This window comes from Tyto alba, unplaced genomic scaffold, assembly GCF_018691265.1.
Source record: "Tyto alba isolate M040663 unplaced genomic scaffold, T.alba_DEE_v4.0 Super-Scaffold_40, whole genome shotgun sequence".
Lineage (NCBI taxonomy): Eukaryota > Metazoa > Chordata > Aves > Strigiformes > Tytonidae > Tyto > Tyto alba.
In genome coordinates this window covers 5,997,992-6,016,597 of record NW_024881316.1, presented here as the reverse complement: position 1 = coordinate 6,016,597, position 18,606 = coordinate 5,997,992, and the positions used below count along the sequence as shown (strand labels likewise).

At 44.9% G+C, this 18,606-nt stretch overlaps 1 protein-coding gene across 2 annotated transcripts in view; it reads right to left on the bottom strand.

Moving 5' to 3' along the window:
- Positions 1-778: 778 nt before the first annotated feature.
- Positions 779-18,606, bottom strand: part of FAXC (failed axon connections homolog, metaxin like GST domain containing) — a 28,354-nt gene continuing 10,526 nt past the window's right edge. The window contains exons 4-7 of one of the 2 annotated variants that reach the window (XM_033006439.2): positions 15,138-15,355; positions 9,340-9,456; positions 7,501-7,776; positions 779-7,421 (exon numbers count right to left, since the gene is read on the bottom strand). In XM_033006439.2, the coding sequence (XP_032862330.2) occupies positions 7,288-7,421; positions 7,501-7,776; positions 9,340-9,456; positions 15,138-15,355 (745 nt within the window). In that variant the 3' untranslated portion in view covers positions 779-7,287. Of the gene's footprint in view, positions 7,777-9,339; positions 9,457-15,137; positions 15,356-18,606 lie in introns of both variants that reach the window. The other variant, XM_033006440.2, reaches the window with a different exon arrangement.

Here is an 18,606-nt window from a genome sequence, read left to right as displayed (position 1 = left end):
GTAACACACTGATGTTTTAGTTGTGGCTGAGCAGGGATTACACTTAAGGATTTCTCAGCTCCTCACACCGCCCCGCCAGCGAGTGGGCTGGGGGTGCACAAGAGGTGGGGAGGGGACACAGCCAGGACAGGTGACCCCAACTGGCCAAAGGGATATTCCACAGCATACGACACTGTGCTCAGCACATAAAGCTGGGGTAAGAAGAAGGAAGGGGGGATGTTCAGAGAGATGGCGTTTGTCTTCCCAAGTCACCATTACGCATGACAGAGCCCAGCTGTCCTGGAGATGGCCGAGTCCCTGCCTACCCATGGGAAGCCGTGAATGAATTCCTTGTTTTGCTTTGCTTTGAGTGTGTATGGCTTTTGATTTACCTATTAAACTGTCTTTATCTCAACCCACGAGTTTTCTCACTTTTACTCTTTCAGTTCTCTCCCCCATCCCACCGGAGGGGAATGAGTGAGCGGCTGTGTGGGGCTGAGCTGCCAGCTGGGGTTAGACTTCGACGTCGGTGAACGCTGATATCATCACTTACCAAGTGGAATTTGATGTCAAGTCCCTGAAGGCACCTGTGTATAATCTTGCAATTTTATCACCTGTATTTCTTCCAGCAAGGCCACGTCTCCTGTCACGCAGTCCCTAGGCTGCAATGGGGGCAGCGTGCCGAGTCTGGCTACAGACATATACTTGCTAAAAAATCTCCAAAATATTATCATACAACAAAACTAGACGGCACAGTGCTTTGGGCAGCGACCTTAAAGCTTATGTACTCCTGCCAGAGTTCCCTTCTCAGGATTATTTATTTTCACACTGGTAGCAGTAACCACAACACAGAGAGGGAAGGGAGCAGGGACCTCTCCTGATGGCCCAGTTTAAGGGCAGTCCTTCCTCGTGCTGGCCTCCGAAGTCCTGCGGTGCCAAGGGGAGAGGCGAGCAGTGAGGGCGACCCCATCCAAATAATGCTGGTGGCTAAAGGATTTTCCTGGGAAGGTGAGGGTCATAGAAGTTTCATGCACTCCCCACTGTCACACTGAGGAGAACACCGTGAGTCCACAGCTCTGCAGAAAGCACCAACACATTCAGAATAAGGACATGAACCAGAAAGGTATTTTAGATCCATTAGTTATAATTTACACACCAATGACATACTGCATAAAGACAAAATATACAGATTTTCATATATATATATACATGGATCAACACAGTGCACAATTTAAAGTTATGTTACAATTAAGTGTACAATTTTAAATATGGCTTTATAAACTAGTAGTAATAACAGTGCTAAAATAATGTTATGTCTCATGGGAGTTCATAGACAAACAACATAATGCAGCTACAGCATGAGAGTCCTCATTTTGCAATGTGTTGCTTCATTTTGTTGGTTAAACTTCATACACTGCAGCTAGCTGGATATATCCCTCCCCCCATACCCATCTACATATACTTTATTCTTGCTGGATTGCACACCCCAGTGATTAAAACTTTGGGACTTGCATTCTTCAAGTATCCTGAAAAATAAAAACCTGTACATTCAAGGAAAGATTAGTCATAAGAACAAACAAAGAAGTGAGGGAAGAACACAAGCAAACATGGTGCCCAGTGAGAATATCAAAAAAGTACTGGCTTATTTTGTTTAGAGTGATTAAAAAACAAAACAAAACAAAACAAAACAGGGGTCACACTTTGTTTGCCTTACTGCTCAAAGGCAGCAAATTTTTCAGTGAGTATAATAAGACAGAGGAATAAGAGAAGTGGTAAATTCTGGGTCACTTGGAAGCTCGGTCGGAAACGCTGGCCCCACTGAAGCAAATGGCATTTTTGTCAGTGACTTCAAAGGGGGTAGGATTTTATTTGTTCTGCAAAAGTTGAATGCCTTTTGGAATCATATGCTCCATTTCAGCCCTAGTTTGTTGAGCTGAATGTGGAAATCATTAGATGAAAACCTACAATCCTTTTTATGCGCGAGTCAGACTAAAGGCCCGTAACAATCTCCCCTGGCCTTCAAAATCTGGAAGTGGGGCAACCAGAACACGGAACTAACAGTTTAGCACTGTAGGGACACACTGGATGTTTTCATCAACTGAGATTCCTGGGCTGTACACAGACATCCCGTTTCTTCTCCAGCTCCTCAGGGAGCTGCAGAAACCTTGGCTGAGAAGTACTTCACGCTAGGGTGACTTCCACAGGGAAGGAAGCCAAGAGAAATCCTCCTTGATGATCAAAGAGAGGATTGCCCAAAACCACCGAGACCGAGCTGATTCATGTTGCAACACTTTCCTTCACTAAGGTTAAAGCTGTAGAGGCTCGGGGTCACTGGCCTGAAAATCAAATCCCCCCTCCCACCAGCAGCCCATGAGGTACAGGGGAATACCTTTCCCTCGGCAGGGTACCAGCGGGACACGACGGCCCACGGTCACTGCTGAGCTCCAAGCTGTGCTGGCTTGCAGTGCTCTGTAAAGGGGTCAAACCCAAACGGATCTTTGTCCTTGCCCTTCGTCACCGGGACCCAGACGACTGCAGCGCCGGAGTCCCTGCACTGCCTACCTGGCACTGGCGAATACCCAGAGCATAGCACAGCTCACACCAATTACCTGTAACACTAATCAACTGCTGAAAACCACTGCAGTCATTCAAAGGTACCTCTAGTCCTCTCAGCCCACAGGATTAAAACCGTACTCCTCCAGATCACTGCCACTGACACGCATGGGCATGACTCACCCCTACACTATGTATATCCACTTCCAGATGCCAGCTACTGGGCCATCCAACATAATCCTGCATTTAGAGAGCATTATTTGCTTTATTTAATCACATGCCTAATTCGTAATTTTGCAGTTTTTAGGGATGGGGAGGGTTAGGCTAGATAGATACTTGCCAGAACACAGATTCAAATTCTTATTCAAACATCTAAGGACAAGACCCACTTGAATTCATCCCCTGCCACAGAAATTTCACTTGGTGAGCTGCCCTGCATAAATCTACACATAACACACTTTTCCAGCAGGCAGTATTTTGTAAGGCTTAGTATCTGATGGATACAGCCCCTTCAATGAAAACAGTATGAAACTGTCATGATTACTTGAGCAGACACCACTGACAAAAGGAAATTTGTGCTTGAACTGTTGCTGCAGAAATACTTCAGGAAATATTTTTTCAAAGAGAATACAGATCTGGAGGGACATTGTCAAGGTTTAAAGATCAAAACGTGTGACTTGCAGTGTTATAATTGGACGGAAACAGTCCTCCAGATCTGAAACATCGGGTTCGGTTTCGTTTTTAAATCAAGCACCACATTTGTAGGAATTCTGTAGGACCTATATATCCTAGCGCCTGTTTCCCCCACTCGGTAACAGTGAGCTCTGCTGACAGAGCCAATGAGCCCGGCAGAGGTAAACAAATCCCTTCTGACGTGACAGAGCAGTACACAGTCAAACACTGCAATTCACATGAAAAAACAGACTGCTTCAAATCTAACTCTACTGGAAATGCCGGGCTCGCTCTAAATTCCCATTTGCCAAAGGAGGAGCAGACCAATTACCCATCCTCTTAAAGCAGCACTACAGAAACAAAGGCAGTGCTCAGCCTCTGGAGGTATTTAAGGTAAGGTAACCTGGAGGAAGGGCACTGCCTCCTCACCAGGACGAGCGGCTGTGCTGCAGCCCGTGAGCAGGACAGGGCTCCCGCCCGGCCGCCGAACAGGGCCACCAGCCAGGCCGCAGGCTCAGCCCAAGCCCTCCTGTGGTGACCCTCCCCACCCCCTGCCTCCTCCCCCGACCACCCAAGAGCCCCCCTGGCCTATTTTCGGAGGGGCTGGACAGCGTGGAGGAGCCCCACGCTCGCTTTCCTCCTGCCAGGACCACGTAACCACCAGGCTACCCAAAACCAGCCGGGGCTGGGGCTGGGCCCACAACCAGCTTCGGTGCTGGCAGCTGCAGATGCTCTCTGAGACCTCACAGGCAGCTGCCTCCTTCCTAAAATCCCCCCCCACGACGGGTGTCACCTCGGACACGAGAGCGTGGCATCCATCACCCTCCAGCTCCAGCAGAAAGCGGCCGCCCCAGCTCACCCGCCGGCACCCCGCGGCTGTCCCAGGGCTCACAGCTGCAGAGCCACCTGATGTCCCTGACCCGCGGCAGCAGCACGGGGCCAGGGCCTCCCGCAGCCCTGCCACAGACTTGCTTGCAATTTTGATCAGTGAGGGAAGAGGCCCAAAAAAAAAAAAAAAAAAAAAAAAAAAAAAAAGGAGGAAATAAAGATGTTCTCCTACTGGTTTTAGTTCTATATAGCCCCTCAGCACTAAGATAAAAAATAGAGATGATTGAAGGTGAAAAAACAAAATGAAACATAAAAAAAAAAAAAAAACAAACAAAACAAAAAAAAAAAAACAAAAAAAAACAAAAAAAAAATAAACAAAACAAAACACCCCTCACTGCAGGACAGGAAAACACTGCTCTTTTAGCAGAATTTTGGAAGGCCAAAAAAAATAATTAATCTGTTCTATTTTTTTTGAAGGAAACTCACCCTCTCTTTTCCCACGCAAACCAAAATGTACTAACGCTTTTTCACAGCTGTTACAAAAGATTTTTTTTTTTTTTAATTTTTTTTTTTTTGGTCCCCTGGAAGACTTTACCAAGACCGGTTTCCAAGAAAAAAGCTTGGATTAAATCCTTTTAAAAGAGGTCTAGCAGTCAGTATTTCTTTCCAGAAGGGATAAATAAACCCAAGGATTTCCTACCAAACTTGGACAAAATACTACACCTATAAATTCTAAAGAAATGCCGTTTCCTAATTTCACCTCTAATTTGAAACACGACCAAACCCAAAAATGCAGACTTTATCAAGAGGAGCTGTCATGAGGAGAAAGCCAACTAACTTCTCCTCTGAAGTAACCTGAGTAGTCCCTCAGAAAGAAAAGGCATGTGACGAGCTGCAAAATACATTCACCTCACTGATTATCACCCTGAAAAACTCAGCCCACAGCAGAAAAACACTTCCCATTCTGCAACCCCTTCCTGCCCTTCTTTTCTTCTTCACCCTCCCCAGGGGCAAAGCCCATCACCTGGCCAGTCAGGGTGAGCTTCAGCCTCTGCTGAGGCACGCCAGTTTTTCCACAACAGAAGCAAAAACCGCCCAGCTGGACCGCTCAGGGTGCCCACGCTGGCTCCACCCGCACGCACCCGGGAGGGCAAAGTGGGGTCACTGACTTCTGGCTAAGCCGTGTTTCGGGGTGTGGCGAAGGGCGGCTGCCACAGACAGACCTGCCAGCCCGCGGGCGGTATAAGGGTGGCCCCGTCCGCTCAACTCGGGGCTGGTCTTTTAGTAACTGGGACTCATCTGCTGCAAGCGCACCCTCCCAGCGCTGAAGAGGTGGAAAAAGCACAGCCCTCAAACACACGTGGGTAAACGAACGAGAACATCTCCATCAGAATTTCCAACGCACACACACACACGTTTTTAAAGAGGAGTTTTTTGACGTGGATGCGTTTTATCCGGAACGCCCATACCTACGTTTTTGCAGGTAGAATCTGCCCTGACTTGGCTCTGAATTTTCACAGGCATTTCAGGCCACCACCTCTGTGCTTTCAAGCCCGAGACTTATCTTCTTGTGCCCTAATTCCTGTGCTTAGTTTCCTGATAAGGGTCCCAAGTTACTGTACGATATCTTCCTCCTTCTCGGCTTTGGTTTGCTTTGCAAATGATACATGCCCACGACAGCGGAGACCGTTGACTGGAACATGGCTCCAAGGACATGCCTGGAGAACTGAGGAAACAGGTACAAATTCACACCCATCTCAGGTCACACCACACTCGTCAGCTCTCACATGGCTCCCATGCACGAACTCACTGCAGACATGCGTCCCGCTGCTTTCAGAGCCGTGACTGGCTTGGTGTTTCCCCCAGAGCAAGAGCTTTCCTTTGCAGGAGACACTCCAGAATCCAAAAGAGAGGTATTCTTTGAAAGCTGGAGTTCTTTCAAGCTCCAGACTCTTAGGACTATCAACAATCAACATCCTAAAACAGTTGTCTGCCTAGTCTGCTCCCAGAACGTATGGCACAAGCAACAAATTATTAAAGTTTTGCTGACGAATCCTGATTCATCACTGAGAAAGTCGTAATTAAAATATTTTTAGATGAGCCACCACCAAAGTCTGCAGGCAAATACCCAATTTTATACGCATGTTTACAAATACCACAGCTGTCATATGTCCTATGTGCTTTATCTCTACTTAAAACCAACTAGTCACAGCCAAGCCGCACGGATGTACATGCTTACCTTCAAAGCGGTGAGTAAATCCAATGGATTCATTCTCACCTCTAACCTGCATTTAGGGAGACACAACCACAAAGCATGTCAGCACCTGTGTAATCCTTCTGGATTTGGGGTTCCAGATTCACACGCTCCTGGTCACGCTTTCAGCGCCCAGAAATCCCCACGGGCGGCGGTGCTGACACAGCTGTCCTACCCTAACTGCCTCCCGTGCGTCGGCTTTAGGGACTGTGCACCAGCACAGTGCCCAGCACCCACCGAAGCACCTTCCCAGGCAGCTCTAAAGCATTTAATTGCCTGAGCCAATATCTTGCATTTATACAGCATCCCACACCTAGAAATACCCCAAATCGTGAGCTTCACGGGTTTGACACGTCTGTTGGTAAAGGGCACAAAGCACCCACCGCTGTGAGGCACCAGGATGTTGGTAACAAATCCCAATTCTTTAGCCTAACAATAGCAGACAACAGCCAGTGGCAGGAAGTAAAACCATAATAATAATTTGAAAACAGAAGAAATTTGGCCAGCACATTCCGGATGAGTGTTTGGGAGATTATACGTTAAAACTGACATTTCCCTTCTGAACAAAAATATCCAATTTCAATCTTCTGCAAAGAACAAGACACACTCAAAAGCTCCTTTCTGTAGGAATATGTTTTCCTCCTGCCTCCCTTTCCTCTCCAAAAGACCTGAGAGCAGTTCTTTCCTGCAGACACTGTAATAACATATGCACCCAGAGTACAGGCGGATATCAAATAAAATCCCCCTGAAACTCCACCAAATGAATACAGCATCAATCATTTTCTTCCATGGGAGAAAGGTGTGCCAGTCGTGACTCTTCCGTTTTTGTCCTCAACCCATTCCTGCAAAGATAATGTATCAACACAAACCAGTTCTGACAAATGCTCCACTTCTTGGAGTTCTGTCCCACCTGCTTGCAGAAGCTGGTTTTGAACACAAACAAAAAATGTAGATTGAAAGGTCCGGTTACCCCTTGGACCTCCAGTTTGCCCATGTGTGTTTTAAATAACTGTGTACCTTGGTTCCACCTGAACAGTTACACAAAACAAAATAAGGTTGAAATAGTCCAAGTAGCACGTGACAGTTGAGTCAAGCACAATGGTCTCTTCCAAAGTGGTATAAACCTCTTCCTGACCTGAAGGAGAAAACAAATCAGACTGAACCCAAGAAACAGCTTGTCTGCAAAATGGGAGATGCTTGTACGCATCACTTGCATTGTTCATGATCTCTGTACTCATCCATGTCCACATCTGAATCAAAGAGGGAGTGTCCAGTGTAATCTGTGTCAGGGGTTTGAGAAATACTGTTCCCTTCCTCATCAAATGTTTCTGTCCTTGAATAAAAACTGAAGTCCTGCAAAGGGGAATAAGTCTTGCTTGCTTCGCTGCTTTCCTCAGATTCATACAGAGTGTTATCGTCATCATGGTGCCATTCGGGCCAAAATTTCCTCCTTATTCTCTCACAATACATAGCAAGATTAATCAGTTCACCTGCAACACAACACAACAGACTCCAGTAAACATATCCAGTCAATAATGCTCTAATTCACCTGCTGATGAAGAAACATGTTAGCACTCTTTGGAAATAAATTGTGCAGGTTCCTTCCAAAGAGGTTTCAAAATGCCAAGATCCCATCATGCCTATTAGAGGCTCTGTTTGTAACGTTCAGGTAACTTAAAACACCTGTCATTAACCTACATACAACAAGAAGGGTTACACAGGAACGAGCACAAATGCATGTAGCAAAATAATTATCACAAATTCAACCTCGACAGAAATAAAACCAAGACAAGATACTAATACTTTAAGTTTTTCATAGTAAAATTCCTGCTTATTTTGCAGAAGCCTGGCTCCTAAAGACAATTTGGTCCTATACATACACAATACACTTACTAAAATACAGTGAATTTGGGTTTTCCACCACCAGATGGCAGCGTTGTCTGCAAGATAAATTCACATTTTTAAGGTTTTATATGGTCACTGGCTCACCTGTAACGTTCCTAGCCTTAGTGTCTTACACCTTATGTTTATACATACATGTACGCTTAGAGAAGAAATTACAAAAAACTTCAAAGAACAAAGAAATAATAGTATATTAAAGGGAACGTGTATGTAAAACCTGCGTTCACAATAGCATGAATAGGGGAATGGGTAGAGAGAATCACCCACAGTGCTTGGGGTATCTGCATCTATTAACTTTCAGGAGACAAACTAGTTCAAACAACATTGTATTAATTCTTGCAAGCCACAGACCCTTCAGAATTTTATCTGTGATTCCCCAGATATCAAGGGGAAGAACTGTACAGACAATATTTGCATCCTTATCTCTTTTTTTTCCTAAAAGTTTTAATAATGAGCAAGTCTATGCCTCCTAACTGTTGCTTTAGTAGCACTCTCTTGTGCAGAGTAGAACTACAGGTCAGATTCATTCCTTTTACACTTATTTCACAACCTTTTCCTCCTTAGCTCCTGCTATTTTTCATACTGCATGGTTTTATCTGAAAATGGATGCAGAGATACTTTCACACGCCTATACCAGCCCACAAGAATAATAAAAAAAAAAGAAAAAAAATTTGTGTGGAGGGGAGGAGTATGATGTTGGTTTCCAATTCATGCAAAAACACAGAGACTCCAAAGTCAGGCTGGATTTTTTCCTTGCCCAGCATCTTCAATAACAGCAAAGGCTGTCATTTCTGTGGGACAATAGCACTTGCAGTTATACCGTGAATTAAACTACTCAGCTCAGCAGAATCTGGCTCACGGTCGTGCTCCTGTCTTCTCATACTTTACCCAGCATTCAGTCTTTGCTATGTTAAACAGGGAAAAGATCAGGTCCAGGAATAGAAACAAGTACCACGTAGACCATTAAAGAGCAAACAAACAAGAACTTTAAAACAACATTACCGGATACAAATGCTACATCAAAGGCAAGAACAACTTGAGATGCAGTTGAAGTGCTGCTGCAGTCTTCAAATGCCCTTACACAGTGCTCTAAGTTTAAACATGGCAAATGCCACATAGTTTTTCATGAGAGATCACTGAAGTTTTCTTACCTTTGATAAGTCTCTCTGGACGAGTCCCTGGTAGTGTCCACATTGCCTGTGCCAGATGCCCGAAGACAGTGGCATCAACAGTGGAAACATTTGATCCCATAATGTACTTCTTGTCACCTGTAAATACAGCAGCAAACATTTTTTGACTGGACATCATTTCTCTTCAATTTAAAAAAAAAAAAGTATCCCTGGTTACATCTTTAGCTTTTTTTTTTTTTTACTGAAATCATTTAGCTGAAAAGGTTCACTGGTTCAAAGGCAGGGATTCGATGTTGAACATGGTTCAAAAGCTTTTGCTAGGGTTCCACAGATGTAATCCATTACTGCAGCTTCCTCTGTGCTCACCACTTCTATAACTAGGCCAATTACAGAGCCACCACTGGCCAAGTAACCTCCTCCGCTCACCACAGCTGGCAGCACATATACACTGCACTAGTTCTGCTGCATTTAAAATCTCTGCAGGCAGTAAGTGCCCGAAAGCACAATTTTATCCTTTGGTGCAAGCCCAAAAATCGTTCAAATGTGGTTCGAAATCAGGAATGCACTTACTGAAAGAAGCTGGTCACCCTGTATCTCTCGCGCCCGTAGATCCAGTTTTAGGTTACTCATCTGATCACACGAAAAAAGAAAGTCGTACTCAAAGCTCTCCTCTCCCACCATTTGTTCAGGCTGAAACCGATGCACCCGCCAGACTGGCAACAACTGCCCAGAAACGACCTGCATCTCCAGGAGGACACAGCTGTGAGCAGGAGTGAACAGCTCCTCTCACACACCACTGGCGTGGTGCCCCCAGCCCCAAATACTGGTTTCTACCCAGCAGGGACCAAACAGAGGCACATCAGGCACACAGGCAGGCAGGGGAAACGGCAGCTGCTTGGGGCTGGCCTGTTCCAGAGGAGGGACATGTCTGCTCCACACTGCTCTTCTGCTTACCTCTCTGGGCACCCCAGTGCCATGATGGCCCTAAGTGGCCACCACAGCACAAACAGGTGGGGAACTACCTAAGGTAGGGAAGAGAAGCACGTTTCAAAGCCACCGTTTGCAAAGAAACACTGTAAAGTTTACACTGTTTGCAAAGAAACCAGTGTAAACCTGTTTCCTTATCACAGGCACCAGACCTGGATCAAACACCACACAGAGGTGCAATATGCGGTATTGCAGAGGTCAGGTTAGATGGCTGCACTGTCCCTGCCTTGGCCCAAAGTGCTATAAACTCTGTGAAATGTGGTATGTAATTGAATTCTCCAAATCCAGTTATCCCATCTCCCCAGGACATTCTTCCCCTGCCCAATATAAATTGCAGGTCATTAAATGTAAGTCAGCAGGTTATTCAATGTTGGGGTTATTGAGTGAGTTTAGAAAAACTGTCCAGCATTAAAATGCATCAAATTCCAGAGTACAGTACAATGAACGCTGTCATTCCCCTGTACTGTAGTGTAGCAAAGCAGTGCTCAGAAATAACCAGTAACAATAACCTCCTCTAGCCTCTCAGATGTAATTTCAACACCAAGTTAACTCCCCACAGCTCTTTCATGGCTGCATCAATCTATTGTTTGAAAACTACGTGCAGGGTAAATGTTGTGTCTTTCCAGTATTTATGTGACGCCTAGCATTCATCAATCTCAAACACAGCTCACAAATTGGTCCCCGAACCACAGTTATATGCCAACACTAGGAATTTAGCACCATACAACCGGGCCTGAGACTCTATTCATAGCGATGTTGTGCTGGGCAGTGATACTGTTGTTTCCATCTTGCTACCACTAAGGCAGGCAGCGAGTGAGGACTGAACCATCCCACTCTTTTGCAAGCAGAGTGGTTCCCCCAGGCACAACACCCCACACCTTCAGGTGCGCAGAAACGAAGGGGAGGAGGAGGAAATAGAGCTGTGGTTCCATAAAACTGTAAATCTGGTTTTGGGTCACCCGGCACCACGGCCTCCGTGCATATTTCCTTCTATCAGTTCCAATCCGTTCCCAAAACTTCCAGTGCAACCTTTTTCCAGAAGACTTTCTGACAGACCAGATATCATCTCTCAGTGTCTAGTTTTATGCCAGATCACACGGCGCCCGTCGCATCAAGGCTGCCACAGCTCTAATCATCTCTAACACCTCACCGCATCCCCTGGCTAATCCAACAGAAATGCAACCACCTGGTCACGCTTGGATCACATTTGTACTGCCTGGGGATTTGAGAGCACACAGCCCATGCAACCGGGCTCTGTGCTCCACTCCCCCAGGCACCAGAGGATCCAAAAGCAGCCATTTCAGCACTAGGTCAAGAAATCCTGGCAAGAGACAGATCTACGAGCCACAGGGCTAGCAGGAGACCTGCACCCTTCCACAGCAGCACCTACAGCCCACGCAGGCTGCTGTGGGGCATCTCAATTCGCACCAGAGCTCCGCGTTCAGCTTAGCCCCTCCTCTGTATTTCAGCTCTGAGCACCCCTGCCCTCCACAAAACATCAAACGGTTGGCAAACGCCGGTTCAGGCAGCTGCTGCCCTGCAACTCCCTGCTCAAAATCCCCATTTACCCAAAAGCCTGAGGCAGGCAAACAGATTTATGGGCACTGCTCACTCACTTGCATCTTCTAAATAATTACCAAAACGCGTATTTTATATATATTGCTAGTTCATATGGCCAGTTCCCCACATTTCTTGACACTACTACCAGGCAGCAGCAAACTACTACAACACACGGAAGTTACATTTGTGGTTTAAAGACTGCAGGATAGAGAGCAAGATGATACCAATGGGGCAGTCTGATCCGTCGCAGAGGGATTAGTTCCAATTTCCACGTTTATAAGAGATCTGGAGGAGCCTGTTAGGGAAACAGATCGGTACATGGGAGAAGGAAAAATGATTCTCAGAAATGAAAAAAGGAAGAAAAAAAGCACCCAAGATGTGACTGGGAATGTCAAAATGAGTGTCACAAGACCTGGCAGCTGCCAAGTTGTCATCCTCTGGAAGCAGCACTTGAAATTTAAAAGTTATTCTTGTTCCCGTGTGAATGGTCTCTCTTAAAAAATTGGGAGCACTAAATTAATCTTATATGCCTGATGACTGACAGCTACAGTTTGGCACGTGCAGCTATTCTGCGTGACAGGCACACTTTTTAAACTCTTAAGATTGGCCTCTAATTAACAGCCAAAATCCCGACTGCTTCCTCCTCTGGGAAAACACGCTGGCACATATTTGTGGAGGGGAATCTCAGAGATTTTTGTGCAGGCAGTAGGCTGACTGACCACCTTCTCCTTCCCGCTGCGAAACAGCGGAGTCTTCAGTCAGGCTTGAAGTCCTCATCCCACCTCCTCTCCCCTTCCCAGGATACCACCTGGAGGCCGCAGTTACTAGACCCAACCATAAACAGCTGGCTGGAGAAAACCTGAGCAAGCTGGTGTTAATGAAAAAATCAGGGCAATTACAGAGAAGCAGACAAACACACCAGTAATCAAAAGGGCAAATATAACGATTCACGTAACTGCGTCCTGATTAATATGACATCCATTTATTTCAGAGGGGAAGATGAAAAATGTACAATCTTCAGCTGGTAATGGAGTAAAACAGGAATGCAGCAGATGCCCATCAAGGCTTGTTGAAGTACACAAGGCACAACATTCTCATCAATAATCTGGAAGTAAAAATAAAATCCCTTCTGATAACTTATGTACCATAAAAAAAAATGATATAGTGAAGAAAATACCTTGTCCTTGAGGAGTTCCAATGATTTTTCCCACCCAAACCAAAAATAAATGCTATAATCCGTCAGTCTTTTATCTTCACAAGGAGATGACCCAGGCCACCCAGGGAGGGAGGAAGAACTAGGACAAGCATGTGTCTGCAGGCTGGAATCGGACAAACTCCAATTTGAAACAGGTCAGATTGTGAACAGATGTTGATGGTGATTAAGATCTGCCACCAATTACTAATGAAAGTGGTGGCACCTCCACCTGCTGAAATCTCGTAATTAAAACTGGATGCCTTTTTAGAAAGACAGAAAAAAGACACAGGCCTCATGACAGCAACCAAGCAGCCCAATTCAGAGATTTGTCTAGGTGATTTAATGATCCCTTTGAACTCGAACCTTTACAAACCTGAGTGCGGTATAGACTCCCGAGACAGAAGGATGCAGACTTCAAATAAGCAAGCAAGAGACTTTTACAGGTACTTGGGAGCATGTTTCAGTTTTCTCCTGAAGGCTACATCTACCCTTGGCAGACAGGGATGACTTTGGCACAGACACATCCGTTGCTGCTCCGTTCAGCCTGCCGATGTTGCCTAGCCAGAACCAGGGGGCTCTGCTGAGCTCCCAAGTCATAGGTTGAACTTCCTCCAGCTCCCGTTCCCCAAGCCCATTCGTCTGAGACGTACATGGAGTCACACAATGCCAACCTCAAAAGTATGGCAACAGTAGTCCCACAGTTGAGTGAGCTGGTTGCAGCTCTGCAGCAGGTGTGCCCAGACCTCTTCTTCCTCCCTTCCTTCTCCACAAAGAAAAGGGAACTCTTAAGCTCCAAAACCAGGTTTTCTTTGAAGAGGCACTAGAGAAGGTAATTTTCTGTTAATAAACAAAATGCAGCATGACAAAACATTGACACAAAGGGAGTTGGCAACAAACGCTCCCCTTGCTCATTGTGCCCATGCATCACATGTCTTTCTTCCACCTTGCTCCCAATCCAGCAACACAGCAGGTTTGTTTCAGAAAACACAGTTACAGAAAAAAAGCTACACAGCCTTATCTAGGTCCTCTGTAAATATCTTCCTTTCCAAAACAACGTGAAAGTCCAGAAGCATCTCCCTCCCTTCCCTTTCTCAGCAAGCACTCAGTTTCTGCCTTCTGCTGGGCATCCCTCACCTTGTTCCCTCCATCCACTTCAGACTTGTCCTTGTAGAGCATGCACAATACGTCTTCCCTCCAGAGCACAGGGCAGGGAGGCATCCCTCCTGCCCTCTACACAGCAGCCTCTTTGAAGTGATCATAACAGGGAGCAAAGCAGCCACAGAGGTACCATCTCTCTTGGCTGCTCATGCAAGAGAGACACAAGCTCAAGGGAAACAACAATCTGCCGCAAACCAGTTCCCCAAAATGCAAATTTTACACAGAAGCACAGTACGGTTAGCTCTAAGCAGGCTTCAAGGTGAGATGCACAGTACAGACAGCTCCAGTGCAGATTTCAGCCTGAGCTACATAGCAGAAATGAGGTTCATGTGGTTCTAGTTAAGGGACTGACACTATGGGATCCACCCCCGACAACCAACAAGCCTAAAACCACCTATTTTGACAGCACAGACCCATCTCCTACTAGCATATTTACATAAACCAAATACAACAAAGTCTAGCTCATTAAAATAACATCTGCAAAGGGTTTTCAAATGGCAGCCTCTAACAATCTAAACAGCCATGAGTCCCGCGAAGAAAAAATAAGACCCTCTAAAATATAAATAAGAAGCTTTATTTGCAGAACCAAACACTACGTTCTCCTGAATTCACACAGCAAAACACTCTTCCAAAAACCACAGGCCGCGTTCTGCTCCTCTACATACACGTACCCAGTGCTCAGAGGGGAGTACACCCCTAGGGACACAATTTGGTAACAAAGAGAGAGGAAAGAAACAAGTGTCCCTGCCAGAGCAGGGGTGGCACTGAATGGCGGCAGCAGCAGTGCGGACTCCACCTACGGACCAAATGAGGTTATTTGCGTCCACGACCAAGCTGCCCAGAAGTACTCACAGCCCATTTCACCCTGTGGACAGCGGGCTGCCAACAAACAGAATGCGCGTAACTGGTGGTACGTTACCCAGGAGGCCTGCTAGAGTCCGCATGTCCTTCTCCATCAGCGTGTACATCTCCTCCTCCGAGAAGCGGCCAATGCCGTGGCCGTACATTTCCCGCTTCACGATCCCTTTGGTCAGATGGCACAGGATCCACTTCAGCAAGTCGCTGAAGGGGCCAAAAAGCGACACCATCTTTTGCGTCTCGTGAAGATTTTCCACCCATTGGCAATAAGCTAAAGTCCTAGAAGGATGCGAAAATAGGTTATAAGGGTGCAGTACCCGGAGAGCCCACCGCCACCCTGCAAAGGCTGGCACAAAGGTTAGGCAGCAAGCTTTCCCAACACTGAGCGCTCGCTGCCCTGATGGAGAGGTTGCTTCCAGTGAAGAGCAGACCCTGAGGCAACTCGGTGACAGCAGAGAAAACTGACTTTTAATACTTACGCAGACCGCCCGGTGCTTATTCTCTCACTAAATCGTGACTCACTTCAAGAGAAAATTCAATTCACATTGAAATATAAAATAAAAGCTGCAGAATTCTCCCTAAGCTCACATAACAAAATGTTATGTGCCAACAGTGCCAAAAGGATTTATTAGCTAAAGATGATTGATTGCACAGACCTAGAGAAAACAACAACAAAGCAGCCCACAAAGAAACCAATCTTTCCCACCAACCTGTCCTCCTTGCTTTCTATACTGCTGAAACTTAGCCAAGCAGTAACTCTGCCCCAACATAAATATCATAGAAGTCATTTTTCAGATCTCTGCTCTCCTCAGAAACCAACAATGATCCAATCTTTTCAAAATAAAATAAAAAATTAAGGGGTGATGGTTACCGAGTTACTCTTCTCCTGTATTTTTCCTCTCTTCAAAATGTTGATTTTATGACACACACATTTCTAAAGGACTCTTGTATGTCAGGCTGTTATTTCCATTTTATTGAATGGCAAATACATCGTTTTGAAAGGTCTTTTTATAAAAATTTGTCTTACCAGATTAAGTTTTTGTTTCCTAGATGAATTTTTGTTCTTTATTAATATGGTAAGCAAACAAAAAACTGATTTGTTGCTGTCACTATTCAAGAAACTTATGAAAAAAGAAACATTAACTTTTTTTAATATCTAGCATCTTCTGACATTACAAAAAAAAAAAAAAAAAAAAAAAAAAAAAACAAGACGACCGTATGACTTTTGTCACCAAGTTCAAGGGAAGTTGGAAAATGGGCTGAAGACATCTCAAATTAGACATGACAAACATATGAAGCCAACAGGGTCTCGGAAACGCTGGGAGTTGATACCCGTATTCCATTACGTTTGTAGCAATTTCCAAACTGCAAAATCTAAAGTGGATTTACATATTTGAGATCATATGAAAACAGACTCATGGAGACATGATAAACTAGTGAAGCTAGACTGAAAAGTTGAAATACCAAAAGTTGCAAGTTCACGTACACATTTATATTAAATACTAACTTGATAATCAAAGGTTTCCATTTCCAATATGATCACAGCTCGATTCTTTTAGTTTGGAATATGACTTCAGTTTTATCATTGTACACATTTCTAATGGCACACAATTTCCTCAGTACTGATATAGATCGTCTAATTCAAGAAAGGAGAAAAAAAAAAAAGCAGTACCTCCTGGAAAACTCCTGTGACTTTTTTTAAATGGACATTTTATCAAATACCTGTATGTCATGAACAGAAGTTGAATTCAGCAGAACCATCAGCAAACAAAAACCACTTACACTATGAAAATGTTCTATCTTTAAGTTTCCACAGATTCTTTACTTGAATTACAATAACATGAGATAAAAGGAGAATATTTGGCATAACAGCTGAAAAAAATCCACTTACAGCTCAACTTAAGAAAGCTCCCAACAGATTGGGTGAAAGGCATTTTAATTCTATTAAAAACTGTCCACTGCAGAACAATGCCTTCTGCTCAAATTGATTTAATTAAAGTCAGTAACAGTGAGGCATGTGCAGGTCTTGCTACAAATGCATGAGCAGTGAACAACAAAAATGCACCTGCTATGTTTCTGATGGCTTTTATCCTCAACAGGTTTCTCCACAACCTCTTGCACTGGTATTAATATAACAAAAGCATCCTGCTGACATCTCACACGCTTCAGTACCACTCTTCGAACGGGGGTGTTCTGCACAATCCTTATTTTTAAAATGGATGGATCAACTCAAGTCATTGGGCTGGTTTCAGCACAGCAGAGTTTGAAGCAAAGCCAGATTTAGCGAGAGGCACCAGCACAAAAGGGGGAGTGTGAAGCCAGCAAGCACTGGAGCAAACAGCTACTGAAACTCCAGAAGTATTAACTTCAGCTAGAAGACGCAGTGCGAGACTGCCTTGCTCCAGGAACAAGGGCAAAACAGGATTTAAGAAGGGTGGAAAGACTGTGCTGAAAGCATAAGGGCACCCCACAGAGTTGAACGTTTCAATAGCCACGTTTCATGGGCCTAGGAAAGTCCCTTGGGCAGGTACAGCTCTGAACAAGAAGGAACACTCTGGTCTTGATGCGAACATGATGGGAAATAACTGCAAATACTGTCTATATCCGTGTTAGCATTTATTACTTGAATAAGCTAAGAAAAACCTGCTGAGAGCACTGTTGTGTGTCTTGCTGCAAAGACACTCCCCCAGCACAGACCTGACAACAACTCTGCAACACAACTCAGTTGCTTTAGGACAACAGGCCTGGCCACGGAGAGGAACAACAAGGAAAAAGGAGCCACAACAAAAGAGAAAAAGAAGAGAGGAGACTCTGCTGCAGCCTTTTTTAAGTCACTCCAGTCACACAAGACTGGCTGAGCCCTATGGACTTGCCATCACTATTTGTGTTGGGTTCACTCCAACCACACCAGCGAGCTAGCACCACCCCGAGAATGATCTATCCGGTCGAGATTGGCTTTAATTTCCCGAGACAGGATGAACAAGGTTTCCCACAAAGCTATTTAACTTATACTTTAGACCAAAAATACATTTACCTAGCGCTCGCTTGCTCTGCAGGAGAAAGTCTGTGGGTCTGGAAGAGGCAGAGATGAGAGATCAGTTTAACGATCAGGACAGCAACGCAGGAAGAGCACAACTGCACAGAATTTAGCTAATCCTGCTTAGGTTAAACTGTCAAGCACAATCTTAAAACATCTGCTTGTCACTTTGAATGAGTAAAGTTGTCACATGTCCCAGATCTCAAATTTACATGAGCAATGAAGGCAGATAAACAGACAACCACAGAATTTACTCCTAAAATGTTATGGTTCTGAGCACATCAACGCAAAGAAAAAAACAGGCTCAGATTCAGAGAGACAGCTAAAAGCAGTTTTAAAATTTGCCTTACAAGCACTTTGTTAAAATAATTTTATTGAAAGGTTTACTAATCTGTGCTTCCTATCAAAACGTGCTCCTCTGCATTTAATCGCACCCATTATCCCTCTCCTCAGACTACATTACTGGAGTATTATCAACATGACAAAAGGTTAG